Source organism: Hippoglossus stenolepis, chromosome 21 (assembly GCF_022539355.2).
Source record: "Hippoglossus stenolepis isolate QCI-W04-F060 chromosome 21, HSTE1.2, whole genome shotgun sequence".
NCBI classification, from domain to species: domain Eukaryota; kingdom Metazoa; phylum Chordata; class Actinopteri; order Pleuronectiformes; family Pleuronectidae; genus Hippoglossus; species Hippoglossus stenolepis.
Window position 1 is genome coordinate 16,713,037 of NC_061503.1, and position 15,951 is coordinate 16,728,987.

At 44.7% G+C, this 15,951-nt stretch overlaps 1 protein-coding gene across 6 annotated transcripts in view; it reads right to left on the minus strand.

Moving 5' to 3' along the window:
• sdk2b (sidekick cell adhesion molecule 2b) overlaps positions 1–15,951 on the minus strand; it is a 237,956-nt gene that overhangs the window by 65,966 nt on the left and 156,039 nt on the right. For all 6 annotated transcript variants that reach the window (XM_035144861.2, XM_035144858.2, XM_035144860.2 and 3 more), the window contains exon 2: positions 9,467–9,626. In XM_035144861.2, the coding sequence (XP_035000752.2) occupies positions 9,467–9,626 (160 nt within the window). The remainder of the gene's footprint in view (positions 1–9,466; positions 9,627–15,951) is intronic.

Sequence of the window (15,951 nt, forward strand, 5' to 3'; positions counted from 1 at the left end):
TATATATTTTATACGCATACAAATACATGGATATTCTGTGATTTGGTGTTTTTGAAGGTGGTATTACACAGTGTCACCACTCAATACCCATTAATAATCATTAAACCATTCACTTACCCCCCGTGCTCTGTAGGGAAACATTCACATTTGTTGTTTGACTCAGTTTAGGTTTTTCTTGCCACATTTCCACATGGGAGACTATTCACTCCCCCTTTGGTTTGCTTTGCCACTCACATCAAAAGGAGACATCAATCTGTACCTTGCTGGTTGTCTGGCTCCAGACCTCTGAGGCACCAAATAAATCCTGCCCCCTAATGACCAAAGAGATTTCTTGTCCCTACAGGAGTGTGACAGCAGCCAGTGTGCTAAGGTTTCCTCATTATAACACATGGTTAAGAGCTCCTAGTGTGGACTTTGTCTCTCTCTCTCGATACAACATCACGTAACTTCCTGCTTCTTTTACTAAAACTAGCTAGTAAACGGTTTGGAATATCCCACATGCACATGACGTATTCGCTCATTCTTTTACAGGGAAGTCTCGAAAACAGAGATTTAAGTCATTGGATGCGTCTGGTGTACTCGTTACCTTATAGGTACAGTGAACTCTTAGAGTCCTGTCTGCCTGCTGAGGATGGTAAAAACTTGTTGGATGCTTTACCAGGTGTTCCCGAGGGTCAGCCCGACTTCGACAAATGAGTCAAATCGACACAAGAAGCATTTCGAATAATAGCAAAACTGTTATTTAGAGATCGTTTATGTTTTGTGCAAAAAACATTTTCACGTCATTATGAAACTTTGATGGGAAAAACAATTACACCACAGCGTTCTGAAGAAGTGATTTTAAATTGGCATTTACAGAATAAATAAGGTGGCATTGCCTCGTATATAGTGCCCCTCCGATGCTTTTGATTGATGTCTGCTTCCTTCCACTCTCCAATCAGAGATATAAATATGTGTGAGGTTAGGAATAAGGATTTGAACCATCTACTGTCAATAACCAAATTTGTGTGAGTCAAGTCCTGGGCAGCTGATTAACAGAGATAGGAGCTCTTGAGCGAGTATATTTCTGATACTCGTTGAGAAAAGGAAATTGCTTCTACTTACTGGGCAAGATATGTTTCTTGTAACTGACTGGTTGATGCAAAGCAGAGCAAAATAAGCCTCTGTCCTGCTCAGAACATGGGTTTGAATGTAACATCAGGCTCCACGATTTAAGTAAAACGAAACAGGGACTCAGTCTGATTATAGCATCAGTGTAAAAGACCTGTATTTTGTCTTTAAAGTTGCTTCTTCGAAAGCAGCTAACTAATGGTGCCACAATAACAAACGGCCGGGTGCGTCAGATGACTGCTAATATCTATAACAAAAAAAAATGAAGCGGTATCAAACCTCATTAGCAGCAACTTGGACCCCAAAGGACTTAATGAGTTTTAGCCCAAAGTCTGTTAAGGCTTAATCAACTAATCAGGAGGCTCCATTAATGATGTGTGACTCCTTTCATATGTTTCCATCAAGTAAATTAATACAATTACGTATATGTGTTATGCAGAGATGGAAAGGAGACGAGGTGAAGACACGATGAGGCGAGGGAAGGGAGTGGCGGCGACGTAGGAATGCTGGTCACATCGGAGCCCGGGTGACTCGGACTTTAATCGAGACGTAGGCGCCAGGTGGAGTCGGTGCTTAAAGTTTAACCTGGCTGAGGCCTGGGGAGAATTCACCCCGAGCCAGAATCTTCAGGGTGACTTTGGACACTATCCTCTCTCTCTCGCTGTCTCCCTCTTTTGCTCTGTCCCTTATATAATGAATACAATTAACCTTTGCGGAGCTGCACGTCGGCAGCAGGTTGGGGGGAGTCAGCAGGGGGCTCGCCGTGTTGGACAGAGATTGATTGATGTTCCTGTGGTCAGCGCACTCCGTCAGATCCCCTTTAATTAGCCCCACTCAGGAGAAATGATTAGATGGAGGAGTGGCAGGGAGATGGATAGGGGGACGTGAAGGAAGACGGACCGGGTATGAAGTGGGTTGGAGAGGGATCAAAGCACAGGGAGTGGAAATGATGGAAGGGACGGAGGAAAGAGGGAGGGAACGATGATAGGGGCGGACGGGGATGATCGGCAAAACTATAATCCTTGATTGAAGACGGCAGCGGTGCACTTTATCGTGAGTGTCTCTATAATAACATCATACCTGTGGCCAAGGTTGGCTCCAATAACATCTTACTTAAATTGCCTGTTATACAGCGGAAATCACGTCGTAATTCTACCCTGACTGCATGGTCGTAAATCATGAAGCATTATAAAGCATCGTAAAACTGACACACGAGATGCGTTTACTTTCAATTTTAAGGATTTTTCCCGCGGCAAATAGTTTGAAACCTGATCTCAAAGCTCACCTCGCCACGCAACACAAATTTTAAGGCTCCTAACGAAGGCAGACACGTACCACGGCGTGTCACGGCTCACTTGTAATGACGCCGTTGTTCCCCCGTGTTATTGTTTGGGCGTTTGTGAAAAGGTCATCGCCCTCTTTTAACGGTTTGATGTCCCTTTACTTTTGTTAATGAGTACACCCGTGGCATTGTGCTACACTTGTAATACATCCGGCGCCGGATAAACAAAAGCAACAGCGGTGGCAAATGATTACGTCCGACAGCCCAATTACTTTTTTTTTTTTATTTTATGGATGGTGATGGATTGATGTGTGTAATTACTGTAATAGGACGATGTGTATTATCGCGACTTGGAATATCCATCACGCAAAGCAACGAGCCAAGTGAAACGCCACAGTGTGACAAATACATCGACGGGGGGAAAGAATAAATCCAACGTACACGTTTCCAGATTCTTCACTGGACTAAAGGCGACGTCTGTGAAAGCCTCTCTTCATTTGTCAGGGAGAATCAATAATGCGCTATTTAATTTGACAAGGGCGTCATTTGAAAGTGTATTGAATCCCATGTTGTGATGTCGTCTGAGCTCTGCAAGATGGGAGTCTTCACTCCGATCTTGTTCTGTCTTGCTCTTAATACCCACCACATACAACACATGACAGGTAATGGGGACTTCTGGCTTTAGCTACTGGAAATCAATAGTGAGAAATTCGTCCACAGGCCAACAGGGACGGCCCCCGCATTTGTTTTGTGAGGATGAAAACAGACGGACAGACAATTTACACCAACCGCTGCCAACTGTATGTTGTCAATCCGTTTCATATATATATCGATTGGTCTGCTTTGTTATTGTGTTCTCTCTGCACTTTGCCAGCTACGACTCCTGCAGAAAGACATTGGCCCCGGAGCTGCACAGACAGAAGTGACGAGTCTCCGATGGCCACTAGTTGTTCAGTGATGCATGTTCACACACGGCTTTATACAAGCTGACCGAAGACACAGTCACAGACGTCTGTTGTATCAATACGTGCCAAACAAAAGTCTGTGCATCTGCATTGGATAAAAGCCCTGAGCAGTTGATACAGCACTTTGCCACTGCAGCCACTTACTGCACAGCTGGGTATCGAACATCTACACGCTGCCTGCTCACGCATTCTAAGTTAAAGATAAAGTTAGTTTGTTTTTAGATTTTTTTGCCCCACAGCCATTGTTGTACAGAAATCTATAAACTGTCTCTATAGACACTCCCCTGAAGACGGTTCTTCTTCCTTTAAAACTTCACAATACATGGTGGCATTATTTTTGACGCATGACAAAATGCGATTTCTGTTGGACTGTTGGAAAACGAGCACTTTGTTTCTCAAGCTTCACGTCACAAATTACAAGGTTTAACCAAGAACATCTTTCCCAAACCTTTATAACCTTTAAACGTTTAGACCCAGTCTGTATTGTTTGGATTACTAGAAGACAGGACACTGTGTTGTGTTGTTGCCACCGATTAAAACAAATGGAAATGATGTATGTGTGTTGTGCTTTATTTGCTATGCACGACTATGTTTAAAGAATCAGAAAGGTGATGTTTTTAGTGATTCAATATCAATCGTAATGAATTAATTAATACATTTCTGGGCGTTGCAGATATTGTATTGGCTCCCGAACAGAATTTCTTTAGAACAAGAGGCAGCAAAAGCAGTTTGATGTTGGAAACCAGGCACCAACTGTGTTTTGTGAGCGTTTTCTTTATTGAATCAGCCGATGATCAGCCAGATTCGGGTCTGAATGACTTCATTGAACTCTATTTCGTGCTCTAATTCCACGTCCCAGATGATCACTAATCAGAGGCCTGCGAAGACTTAAGAATTCACTACAGCACTGCTCCATCCATCCTGCAACCCAGGTGATGTATTAAATTCATTGCATGACGCAACACCAGCAGCCTTTCCTTTCCTTTTTGGAGCACTGTGCGGGGGTCTGTGTGAATCAGGGAGAATCCTGCAGACGCTAACACTCCTGCAAGAACCCTGTGAATGTAGGTCAGCGCTAAACGTTTGGGAACCTGAGCAGCACGTTTCTATCGTATCGTGACTCCAGACAAAACTGTAAACAAAAAGTCACGAGCATCATAGTTCAAGGAAACGTAATGTGCCCTTTTAAACGTGACATCTTCAAGTATTAATGGTGTTGTAGGGAAAGTGTTTTAATGACATCAAACGACCTTGTGACTCAACAGAAGTTGTTCACGACGCTGGTTGTGGATCGTTAGAAAAGCAGCCGTACGTGGAAGAGACTCATCCATGCAAACACGTGAACACACACATGTGCATAATAAACCGTCTCTTTCTCTCTCGCTTGCGCTTTCTGACTCACTCACTCACTCCACTCCACCGTAGAAAACAAGAAGTGAACGATGGCAGAGAGTGTGTGTGTGTGGGGGGGGGGGTAGAGAGAAGGTTAAAAAAATCTATTGTATCTGGGGGCTGCGGAGGAGAATGCCAGAAAGATAGAGAATGGACATTTTTAGTTACAGATAGGAATCCATTAAGGTCATCCAGAGAAAGAGAGAGAGAGAGAGCTAGCGAGAGGGAGTGAGAGAAAGAGAGAGAGCGAGAGAGAGAGAGAGAGAGAGAGAGAGAGAGAGAGAGAGAGAGAGAGAGAGAGAGAGAGAGGTGCTGCCTGGCTGCCTCTGTCCGATAGACCCAAGTGCAAGAGAGTTGTCTGCCTGTAATCGTACGTCAGCGCTACTCTTTCGAATATTGCTAATCTCTTTAGAGCTAATGCGGTGACTACATGGCGAGCAACTAATAATCAGCTCATCCTCTGTTGCCTGCAGATCATAAACTCTGTTATCTTTAAATCTACAAATCTCTTCTTTTTTCCTAGCACGTTATTGAGCATGAATATATAACCTGGTAGGTTTTTCAAGGACACGCTCATTTCATCCAGTAGAAGGACTCTAGGTTTAGAGTGGTTTATTTTTTAATTTAATACTTTTATTCACAGCCTCCTCGCGGGTCCTTGAACAGTAGAAATTACATGCGCTATAGATTAATTAGACGAGGGGTGTCACAAACAGAATATAATGTCTGGATTTAACTAAACAATGTGTGAGAGAAAGTGAGCAGCAGCAGCAGCAGGAAGAGCAATGCGTGGATTTGTGAGGTTGAACAGGATGATGCCAATCTGAATCTACAGGGAGGATTGAACATGGGAAATCTGGATTAAAGTAAGTGAATGAGAATTTGAAGATCAAAATCTTATGCAATGCTTAAATCCTCATCCCATTTCTTTCCCATGCATTCAACTTGACCCTGTTGATATCCCCACACACAGACAGGACAACTTCCTTACTCCCTTGTGGGTACGCACATCACTGTGGATGGTAAAAACTTTACGGATTATAAGCAAGCATGCTGCAAAAAAGGAATTTATGAGAGATTATGGCCGTCACAGTATTTAATGGGAAACACTGCATTGACGTGGCTCGGAGCTTCCTCCTAGTTTGTCGTTCAGGATTGTTTATGACAGATTAGTGTTCATGACGGCTGACTGACAATAAAGTTTTTGTTTTCGACGTAATTTGGTTTCTACTCTTGCCGAGATTATGTGGCAATAGTTGGAAGCGATTAACAGAACACCAGAATACCACACACACACACACACACACACACACACACACACACACACACACACACACACACACACACACACACACACACACACACACACACACATCTACAGCTACTCTCCCGTGTTCCTCCTTCATCTCCATCTAGTTAGAACGCCGAGCTCGCCATCTCCTCCCTCCGGACTTGCAGTAATATCGTACTGAACTCGTGTTAATTTGTTCAGAGCCACCATGAAATTATATCTGTTGAAAAAAAACAACCTACATGGATGCTCGGCGGTGCTTCACGTACGACCGGATTAAACCAGACAGGATGAACAAAGAGGAGAGTGTGAAGAAACACGCACCTGTCGATTGCATGTTTTTTCTCTGCACAACTGTCACACTTCACAGAGAGCAGTCATTACTGGAGGGAGCCCTGTGACACTCCATTATGCCAGCTGTCAAAATGTATATCTCATTTTCTCTTTCTTTTTCTGTCCTGATTGTCAGACGCAGAGACGACCACGAGAGCTCTTCTTTTTCATTCTGATTGCCCCGTAGAGGGAAACTAATTTTCACTCCTCAAAATAATTTGACAACAACAAGGGACGGAGATGATAAGTCAATCAGAATGAGCTCGTGACGCCGGCGCTGTCACGTCGTCTCCATGACGTTCGGGGAGTGACTGCTGATTAGATCACGTCCACTTTGGTGTTTTTTTTTATTTTCCTGCCTTTGTGAAGTCCTCTTTTGACTTTTGGGGAAAAAAGTTTGTCCCCCACAGGTAAAAAAAGAAACCGAGGCTGCACTCCAGCTTCCCCCGGCCAAGAAGTTGACAAACAAAAATAACTCTTGAGGTTTGATTAATAATTAACTCGGCTAATGTGCAGCAGCATAAAGTCTGGGAGCGTGCCATGTAATTGCCCCTGAGTTTTTGTTCTCGTCATGTGACTGGAAGCTGCGGTGCTGCGTTGTGTATTTATAGCTCCACCGATCTCCACATTGTCTGCAGGATAATGCTGCGGCCGAGGGGCTCGACAATCCTCAATTGTGTCAGATGCAATCTTCCATCTTAATGAAGTTGAATTTTAATTTGCAGATAAATCTTTTTTAAATTATTATTTGTGAACAAAGAGAGCAGGAGGCCGGGGTCGAACGGTGTGTGACGGCGTGTGTGACGGCGTGTGTGTGCGAGGCCGCTCGGCGCCCAGATGGTTCGTACAGGAGGTGATGTTGCTTTAATCTGACAGCAGTCAATGCTGAGCCTGTTCTCTCCCTAGAGTGGCAGAACCCACAGCCCATCACTGAGACTGGGCCGCTGCCTTACCTCCACTGAGAGAGAGAGAGAGAGAGAGAGAGAGAGAGAGAGAGAGAGAATAGAGTTGAATAGTGATGCCTGCTCATGCACATACCTTGAAGTATTGATCGGTTGCCAGAGGACACAAGGTCAAGTCGCATGGTGTCAATATTTAAAACAGCGCTCAGCACTGGGGACCTCTACCATAACCTCATTAATATGAGGGGCTGCTCTGCGCAAATCTCTGCTGGCACCGAGAAAGGCAGAGTGCAAGAGTGAGGGAGACTGTAGACTCACACAAACAACACACACACACACACACACACACACACACACACACACACACACACACAGACACACACAGACACACACAGGGAAAGTCTGATCTGATGTTAATTGGGATTTGAGCGGTACTGTTATCGTCCTTGTTTGTTTATGTCTCTGTTTGCAGGAGGGGTTTCACGACTAAGGATTCCCTGACTTCACTTCATTCCGGCCAATGTGAAAATAATTCTTTAAGAAAACTACTGTCTCAATCCGGGTGAGGTCACGGTGGGTTGACACTCGGTTATTGACGGAGCACAAAGTCAGGATTAAAAAATCTATATGTTGCACCATGCATGGGTTGAGACAAGCTAACCTGTCAACAGCCAAAGCAAAACAAATGCGCTGCACTGACTTTACACAACATGAACCAAAATAGCTTTAAAGTTGAACAATAGTCAAAGATCAATATACTGTTAAAGTTGCTCATAAAAGACTGTTGTTAAACACTCCAGCTGCTGCATGATCAATACTGCCTGAATAAATGTGTTGTATTATACACACATTGTCTGTTGTGCACCGTGGGAATCCTTGTCACTTTAATAATTTTTGGGGAAACTATCCTGCACAGACTACACGCAGAGAAAGAGAGAATACTAGGTAGCCTGGTGCCTGACTACTTGTTTAATCACCCGTTCTATCACTCACCCTGTAATAAAGTCAAAGGGGCCCCGAGGCTATAACACACACTGTTATTCTCAAGTACAGTCCGTTCTGATCAATTGTTCCAGCATCTGTGTGTCACTTCTGCCCTTCCTCACTTGGCTCTGATCTTATCTGCCTCCAGAGATTGTCAGAAGAAAGGCTGCGCTCCATCAACGAGGCCGATATTGCTCGTACGATGGCCCTCTGTTGTTTTCACACACACACACACACACACACACACACTCTTCCTCACACATGAACACAAACAGTTCAGCTAAGATCAGCAAAGTGTGCGTCGAGGAACTTTCTCTCGATCCTCCAGAGCTTCATTTACACCTCTGTCTACACACACACACGCACAGAAACACTCGGTGCAGACTTCGCTGCTCCCCGAGATAACGGCAATGTTTGCCACTTGATTAGGATCTTCCAGTTACCATTAAAGACGGTTTATCTCCTGCTCTAACCCGCATTCACGGCTTTCGCCCGCTCGCTGCCTCCCCAGAGAGAATGATGGAGGTCACAGAGCCACCAGGGGAAAGGTGGAGGCAGAGAAAAAGCAAAACAGCAGGAGCCATTTCTTTATTTCATAAGCTGCTACATAATGGCACTGCTGTGGTGCTAAATAAAATACACGGATAAAATACTACCGAGAGCAGGAACTACAGAATTGGCAAAGGTGAAAAACGGATTTGTGCTTTAATTTTACACGTCTCGGATTTTATCAAAACACATCATCATCCAATATGATGCAAGGAAATCTGGTTACAAATGCTCGATCTGTCCCTGAGTCATGGTGTGAGGGTAAAACTGACCTTTGAGCTTTTAGATATAAAATATTATCACTTTATCTAATTAGAGGTTTGTTGGAAAATCAGTTTTTGGTGCGGTTGCAGATTTGGTGCCGATTTAATCTTTGTTGACACTGCAACAAATCACATTTCTCCAGATATTTCATTAATTTATAAGAATAAAATGCACAGATCCTATTTTTAGGACAATATTTTATGACAAATCATCTCGGATATCACACCACCTTCTTTTCTCTTCCATAAGAACCTGTCATGTGTTGGACTGTTCCGGCCTTGGCAAACACGCGCTCTACTTTTGGTTTAGTTATCGATCAGTCTTTCATTCAGCAACACATCACATCCCTCTCTTTCTTTGCCGCCCTGCACACAGTCATTCAGCTTGAATTCACCTGTACTCCAGTGAGAAGCGAGTTAACTCCGTGCTGTTGTGGATCCATTTGAACTCCAGTGGCCAGCTGCCCTCGGCCATGCAGGTCAGCACCAGCCTGTTGCGTTCCAGATGGAGCTGACTACGCACCGGCTCCGTCTTGAAGTAGGGAGGCACGTCATCTGTGAAGAACAAACAACAGGGTTTGAAATTGAGGATTTATGCAGTTTCCCCCCCCCCCATAAGACTTTGCTGTTGAACCAACGACAAATACCTCAAAAGCACACCTACTCCTAAATCCCACACACATCCGTTAACCCGCAGGCAAGAAGAAGAGCAAATGAAAACACAGACAAAAGAATGACGGGGGGAAATAAAGTGTGAGATTTTGGGATAAGAGAGAAAAAAAGCAAATTTACTTCATGTGAACCCAAACTTTAACGAGCAAACGTTGAACTCCTGAAAAGCTTTGTGACGGGAGGCGACCGTGGTTAATGGTTACATCTCTCTGATGGCAGCAGAGCAGATTGGTCAGATGCTGCGATCGTATCTGAGACAGAGCAAACTCCGGTGTATTTGTTTACCGCCGACGTGTAAACACCAAGCAGCCACACTCCAGATGGAAAACCCCATCTGAACGTGTCCCGGTCGGAGCTACCGAATCTCACGAGTGCCGGGTGATCTCGTCTGGGAGTGTCAGGGAATGTCTGGCTGACAGAGGAAGAGGAAGCAGAGGCGTCAAGTCATGAAGGATGAGTCCTGCATCCCCCTGCTCTGTGTATTTATGTGTCAGTAACTCACTGGCACGGCGTGGCACTCTCCTCCCAGCCAGACAGAGCTGACAGGGGAGAGGCGAAGACGACGAGGAGGAGGAGGAGGAGGAGGAGGAGGAGGAGGCATGAAATCCTTTCATCATTCGTTCGCCTCCACGCCGTCGTTCGCTCGCTTAGTGTTTCTGGAACACGCTCCGCAGAGTGTGAAGTAACGGATTGAAGACCAGGGACAACGTCTCCACAGGGTAACGCACACGGCGAACGTGCCACCAGACCCGCTTTGAGCTTTATATCTCAATCAAGGCGCCTGGAACGCAAAACTGTCAAGGTCCCTCACGCTTCCAATATCTCAGCCTTGATAAATGATGCAAAGATGGAGAGCTTACTTGATGATCATTGTAAATATAGAACACATTAATTGGATGGTTGGACAATATAATTATCAAATTGACTGATAATCAGGCATTGAAATTAAACTGTCAAAATGATCTATAGTGCTGATATTTAGTTCTTCCATTTCGGCTCAACAAATCCACTGGAGGTAGACAGAGAGGAGGAGGGAAGAAGGGGGGATGAGAGTAGAACAGAGAGCAAGAGAACAAATATGATATTTAAGGATTGAAGGTAAAGTATAATGGGCCCACATTACTGTCTTGTAGCTATATCCAGGAACTAGTTTTTAAAATTTGTAAGAAGAAATATTTTTGCATTTACAAATTCCAAGGTGACAAATCGCAGAGAGACGATACGATGAAGATTTTTTAAGAGACAAAGACACTCACAGTTTGCAAAAACAGTTGTTCACAGTTCAAAAGTGAATGACACATCTCAACAAGTCGAGAATAAATATTCATAAGTTCCAGCACCTCCGTGATGCATATTTATGAACTTGGCTGGCTTCTGACTTTTGTTAACCTGAGCCCAGCGTCAGGCTGGGCCGCACGGATAAATATTTATAACCAAATATAAAAAGACAGAGGAGACTCAGCGAAGCGCCAAAGCACCAGCGAAGTATTGATCCGTCAGATTCAAGTATCTCGTGTCTTCAAGTTCAAACTCGTGCTGCTTGTGATCCTGACTGTTCTGTCTTAACCAGTCTGACATGAAAGCTGCTTTCAGACGAGCACAAGAGTCCGGACATTTTACCAAATCTTTCCGGAGGGACTGTTTTGGAGAATGCAAATGTCCGAGTCAGCTGCTCCGGACATTTTCTGGAACTTTTCCCTGCCAGCCCCCCCGAGTAAAATGTCCGGGAAAATGTCAGAGTGAGAATACGGCAGGAAAATGCACGTGTGAATTCACAAGTGGGCGTATTGATGAGGTCTCTGACACATGACAGATGCAAAAATAGACAAATACAAATATCTTAGGGTGAAAACAAGGAGCCGTACGACTTAGAAGATGCCGACAAAGATGTTTTCTTGGAAAGACGGTGAGATTTAATAGATTTTGGTGAAAAGGACCGATATCGAAACTCTCAAAACAAGTTACAGAGTCCAGAAGAGACTCGGTCTTAACTCATACATCGTATGCTGCCTCCTTCATCTTCTACCCAGACACCAACACTTGGCTGAAAAATTTGGAAAATGACTCTGTTGTCATGAATGTGTCTGACCCAGATAATCTCCTGCTGTTTTCTTCATAAAAAGGCAAAATGTCTGAACCCAATTTTTCGGGCCATTTTCTCAAGTTTATGCCTGAAAACAACTGAAGAAAGCCTCCAACAGCAAAAGCACAAACAGACATATAATAGAATAGAAATTCACACTGAAGTGAAGTCTGTTCAGCGCCAAACAACAAATACACAATGATACAGAAGGAGAAGCACAAGTTCGGTGAAGTGAAATAAGAGGAGAACAGGGGGAAAGTGATATATGAGAGAGCGGCATGGCGGATACGGAGCTTAACAGATGCAAACGGGAGATAAAATGTAAAATAGATACTGAGCTGCCTTAAAGAGTTGGAGTTCCTGGACGTCTCCCAAAGCAATGTGGGTTAATGCGTTGCCTGGAAATAGATAGGCTGCAAAATGGAGGGAGATTGAGATGTTCAATAGTGATTCGAGATGGCCGGGACTAATTGTTCCCTGGCGATGTGCGCTTTGCTTTTATCTGCGATGGGGAGATAAAAGAGAATGAGGTGGGAAGCAGAAGACGAGGGAGGCACAGGGGGAAGAAGAGGAAGGAGACAGGCGGCGATGGGAGGGGAAGAGGGGATGTGCCAAATAATAAAAAAATAAAAAAATGCAAGCGTGCATATGGTCTCACCCCCACACAGGCGCTCGTTCACCCGCAGGAAGGTGCGAGGCCAAAGACAACATTGATCACTGATGAGTATCTGCAGCAGTGCCTCTCATTAGGAAGTCCATGAGAGCTCATCAGTGGTATCTAGCCGTGGAATCAGCACACGCAGTGGGAAACAAACACCATCGGCACATGTGCTGACTTAAGGGCTCAGGGCCGCGGCTTCTAATTAATTTCACGGGCGACCCGTATGTCAATTATCCCACCGTTAATCAATTAATCATACGGTCAGAAAATAAGGGCCCTGCGAAAATAATGCAACTGATAAACAAGTTCAGATGGAGCTAGGAGCTACGTGCTGAAGAGTTATTCCTACATTTGCATTTTCCTTTGACAGATTTCTTTAAAGTTGGTTGAAAATATATTTATTCTTTGCTCTTACATGACACAACACAACACAACGGGGCCGAGACACAGATAATCCTTTCTGTGAAATGAGATTCTGAAACTTTATTTCAGTCACAGAGGAAGGAGGTTATGTTTTTACACCTTTTTGGTTGTTTGTCAGGAGGATTTCACAAAATATACGGAATCTGAACAAAGTTTCCCTCGAAGAATTGATGGATCTTGACGAAAAACATCGGGAACATGCAACTCGTCGTGGATCCCAATAAATACGGGGGGGCTGGGCTTTTATTCAGCTGCTGCGCGGTGACAAATGGGACTAGAAACCTGAGATAATGTGAATTCAGCGGAGAATCGACAGTTTATACGAATCTTTATTAGTTTCAGAACTGCATCCAAACAAACATGACGTATTTAGTGCAGGATTTAAGTGGCCTGCTTGGCCTTGGCAGAGGAATACGCTGCTGATACCACTCTCTTACTTTCACAGTTTATATCTGTCCCAATCATAAAAAAAGTAGTAGTTGAAACTTTGCTGAGGCCAAAGTGCTTTTAGATATAAATTCAATTGAGTGTTAACTTAACTACGGGAGCTCAAATGCACCCACAGACCCAAACCGACTTCAGCCTCATCGGAAATGCAGACGTCTTCTTCTTCCCGTGCAACACGGTGCAATTATTATGTGATAGAGGCTCCTCATTTGCATACAGCACAGCTCACGACAGCGGACGCTCCCCGAAGACGCAGCCCAGGTTGACTCAAAGCTGGGACACATGTGTGTGTGTCTGTGTGTGTGTGTACATGCGGGTTAGTGTGTCAGACGGACTCTCACAGCCCAGTCTGCAGCACACAGTCAATTAAATCAGCTTCCTCATTAATGAGAACAGTGCCAGGTACAATTTCCTGCCCCGAGGTGGGAATGTATAATTGAGAAGAACTTGAAGAGATTCATTTTGAAAATAACAAGAGCTATAGCATGCGAGACAATTCTCTTTATTTCCCCCCACAAACCATAAGCTCAATATAAGAACAACCCTTTTTAATTCTCCTTACCAGAATCGGTCTGTAGGCTTCTCTGGGCTAACGTTTGAAAAAGTACACAAAACAAGATTAATACTAAAAGAACACAAGTCGAAAATAGAGGCTCGATTTCCACTTGGCCTTTCGCTGCGTGTCTTCCTTCATTGTCTCGACCACTTTTCATGCTCTTACTTTCCAATCAATAAAGGTAACCCCCAGACAATATCTAAAAGGAAAACGGCTAAACTGAAACATTAACAATCATCTCTACATTATATTATGTTGTTGTTTTCCAAGTTCAGGTTTCACTTCACGTCATTTCACGACAATCTGTCCACAATCTCGTCGAAAGCTGGTTTTCTGCTGCACTCACACTGAATAAAAACCACTTTGAGCTCAGGGTGATATGCGTTGGACGTGTTGAATTAATCTTGTTTGTTCGATCCCTTCCACATCTCGTCCACTGTCTGTGAAATGTCCTCTTGCAATTTCCAGAAAAAAGGGCCTGTTTATACTGAACCTTCTCCGTGTCTGGGAGAGTTCGCTCGGCTCAGCGGCGTCGACACCTTTCAGGAGCTTCAGAGACTCGGGTTCGGAACACACCGCCGAGCTCTCACAGAGAAGTCGGGCTGTCGCTGCACACGGGGGCTACTTCTGTTCCCAGAAGGCCGCGGTGCTGCAGCGGCAGCCATGAGTAGCAACCTCCCTTCCTACCTCAATCCTCAGGGGCCCGGTGCTCCCGGACACGGCATACATATTTCAGCTGCTGCCTGGGGGCCCCAACACACACACACACACACACACACACACACACACACACACACACACACACACACACACACACACCAACGTACTCGCTGCTGTTGATAGTCACAGCCAACTCACGATTAATTACTAATGTGTAATGAACGTGTGTGAGGGTGCAGATGAGTGTTTATGTGTGTGTGCCGACGCCTGCATGTGTGCGGATGGTCCATTCGTGTGTGTGTCACTCTTTGATGGCAGGTGTGCGGATGTGTGTGTGTTTGTGATGCTGATGAGGATTGAGGTTTGCTGGTGGTCTAACCGAGCTGCTAATGGTCCCGCTGGGTGTGAAAATCTGCTCTGCTGTCTGTCTTTATTTAGCACACACTGTGGTGTGGCCCTCCCTGTGTGTGTGTGTGTGTGTGTGTGTGTGTCAAGATTTACCAGTGTATGAATGTCAGCACAGAACTGCAGATTTGTGTGTATATGTCTTGTGGGTGAGAAAGTTGTTTGAGAGTGTGTGTGTGTGTGTGAATGATATTTTACTCATCCCTTGGAGACACTCAAACCAAGGCCAGCTGCTGATTTCTACTTGCCTCTGTCCATACACACACACACTCACACACTCGCAGACACACACAGTTGTCTCTATATAGTTGTGAGGACACTCATTGGCATAATGCATTCCCTTGTAACCATCATAACTAACCCAAACCTAACCTATCCTTAATTCTAACCCTAAAACAAGTCTTAACCCTCAAACACCACTTTGAATTTGTGAGGACCATCCAAAATGTCCTCACAATGATGGTATTGAACCATAGTTAGCCCTCACACACACACACACAGTATATGGCAGATGGATTATACCGAAGCAATCAGTTCTTCACTCCACTGTTCACTCACACACACACAAACACACACACTTCCATACATACATGTGCACAAACACACAAATTTCGCCCGGGCTCACAGCTGTTAGCACGTCTGCAGAATATTACTGTCGGCTCTTTTTGTTCCATTCGTGGCTCAGAGACGCCTTCCTCCTCCTCCTCCTCCTCCTCCTCCTCCTGCTCGCCTGTAGCACTGCATTTCCCATGAGACCACGCTGCCGGCCACTAATCTCCACTCTCGCTGCTCTGCTCTCCTCTCACGGCATCACTTCGGCTGGCAGTCCTCCAGCACTGCGGGTCCAGAGACCCCTGCACTGTCCGGGAGACCCGGCCAAGGACAAGTTCATCATCAGCCGTGTTTATTTACCCATTTGTCATGTTCTATTTATTCATCTTACAAAATTGAGGTCGGCAATCTGGACACATCT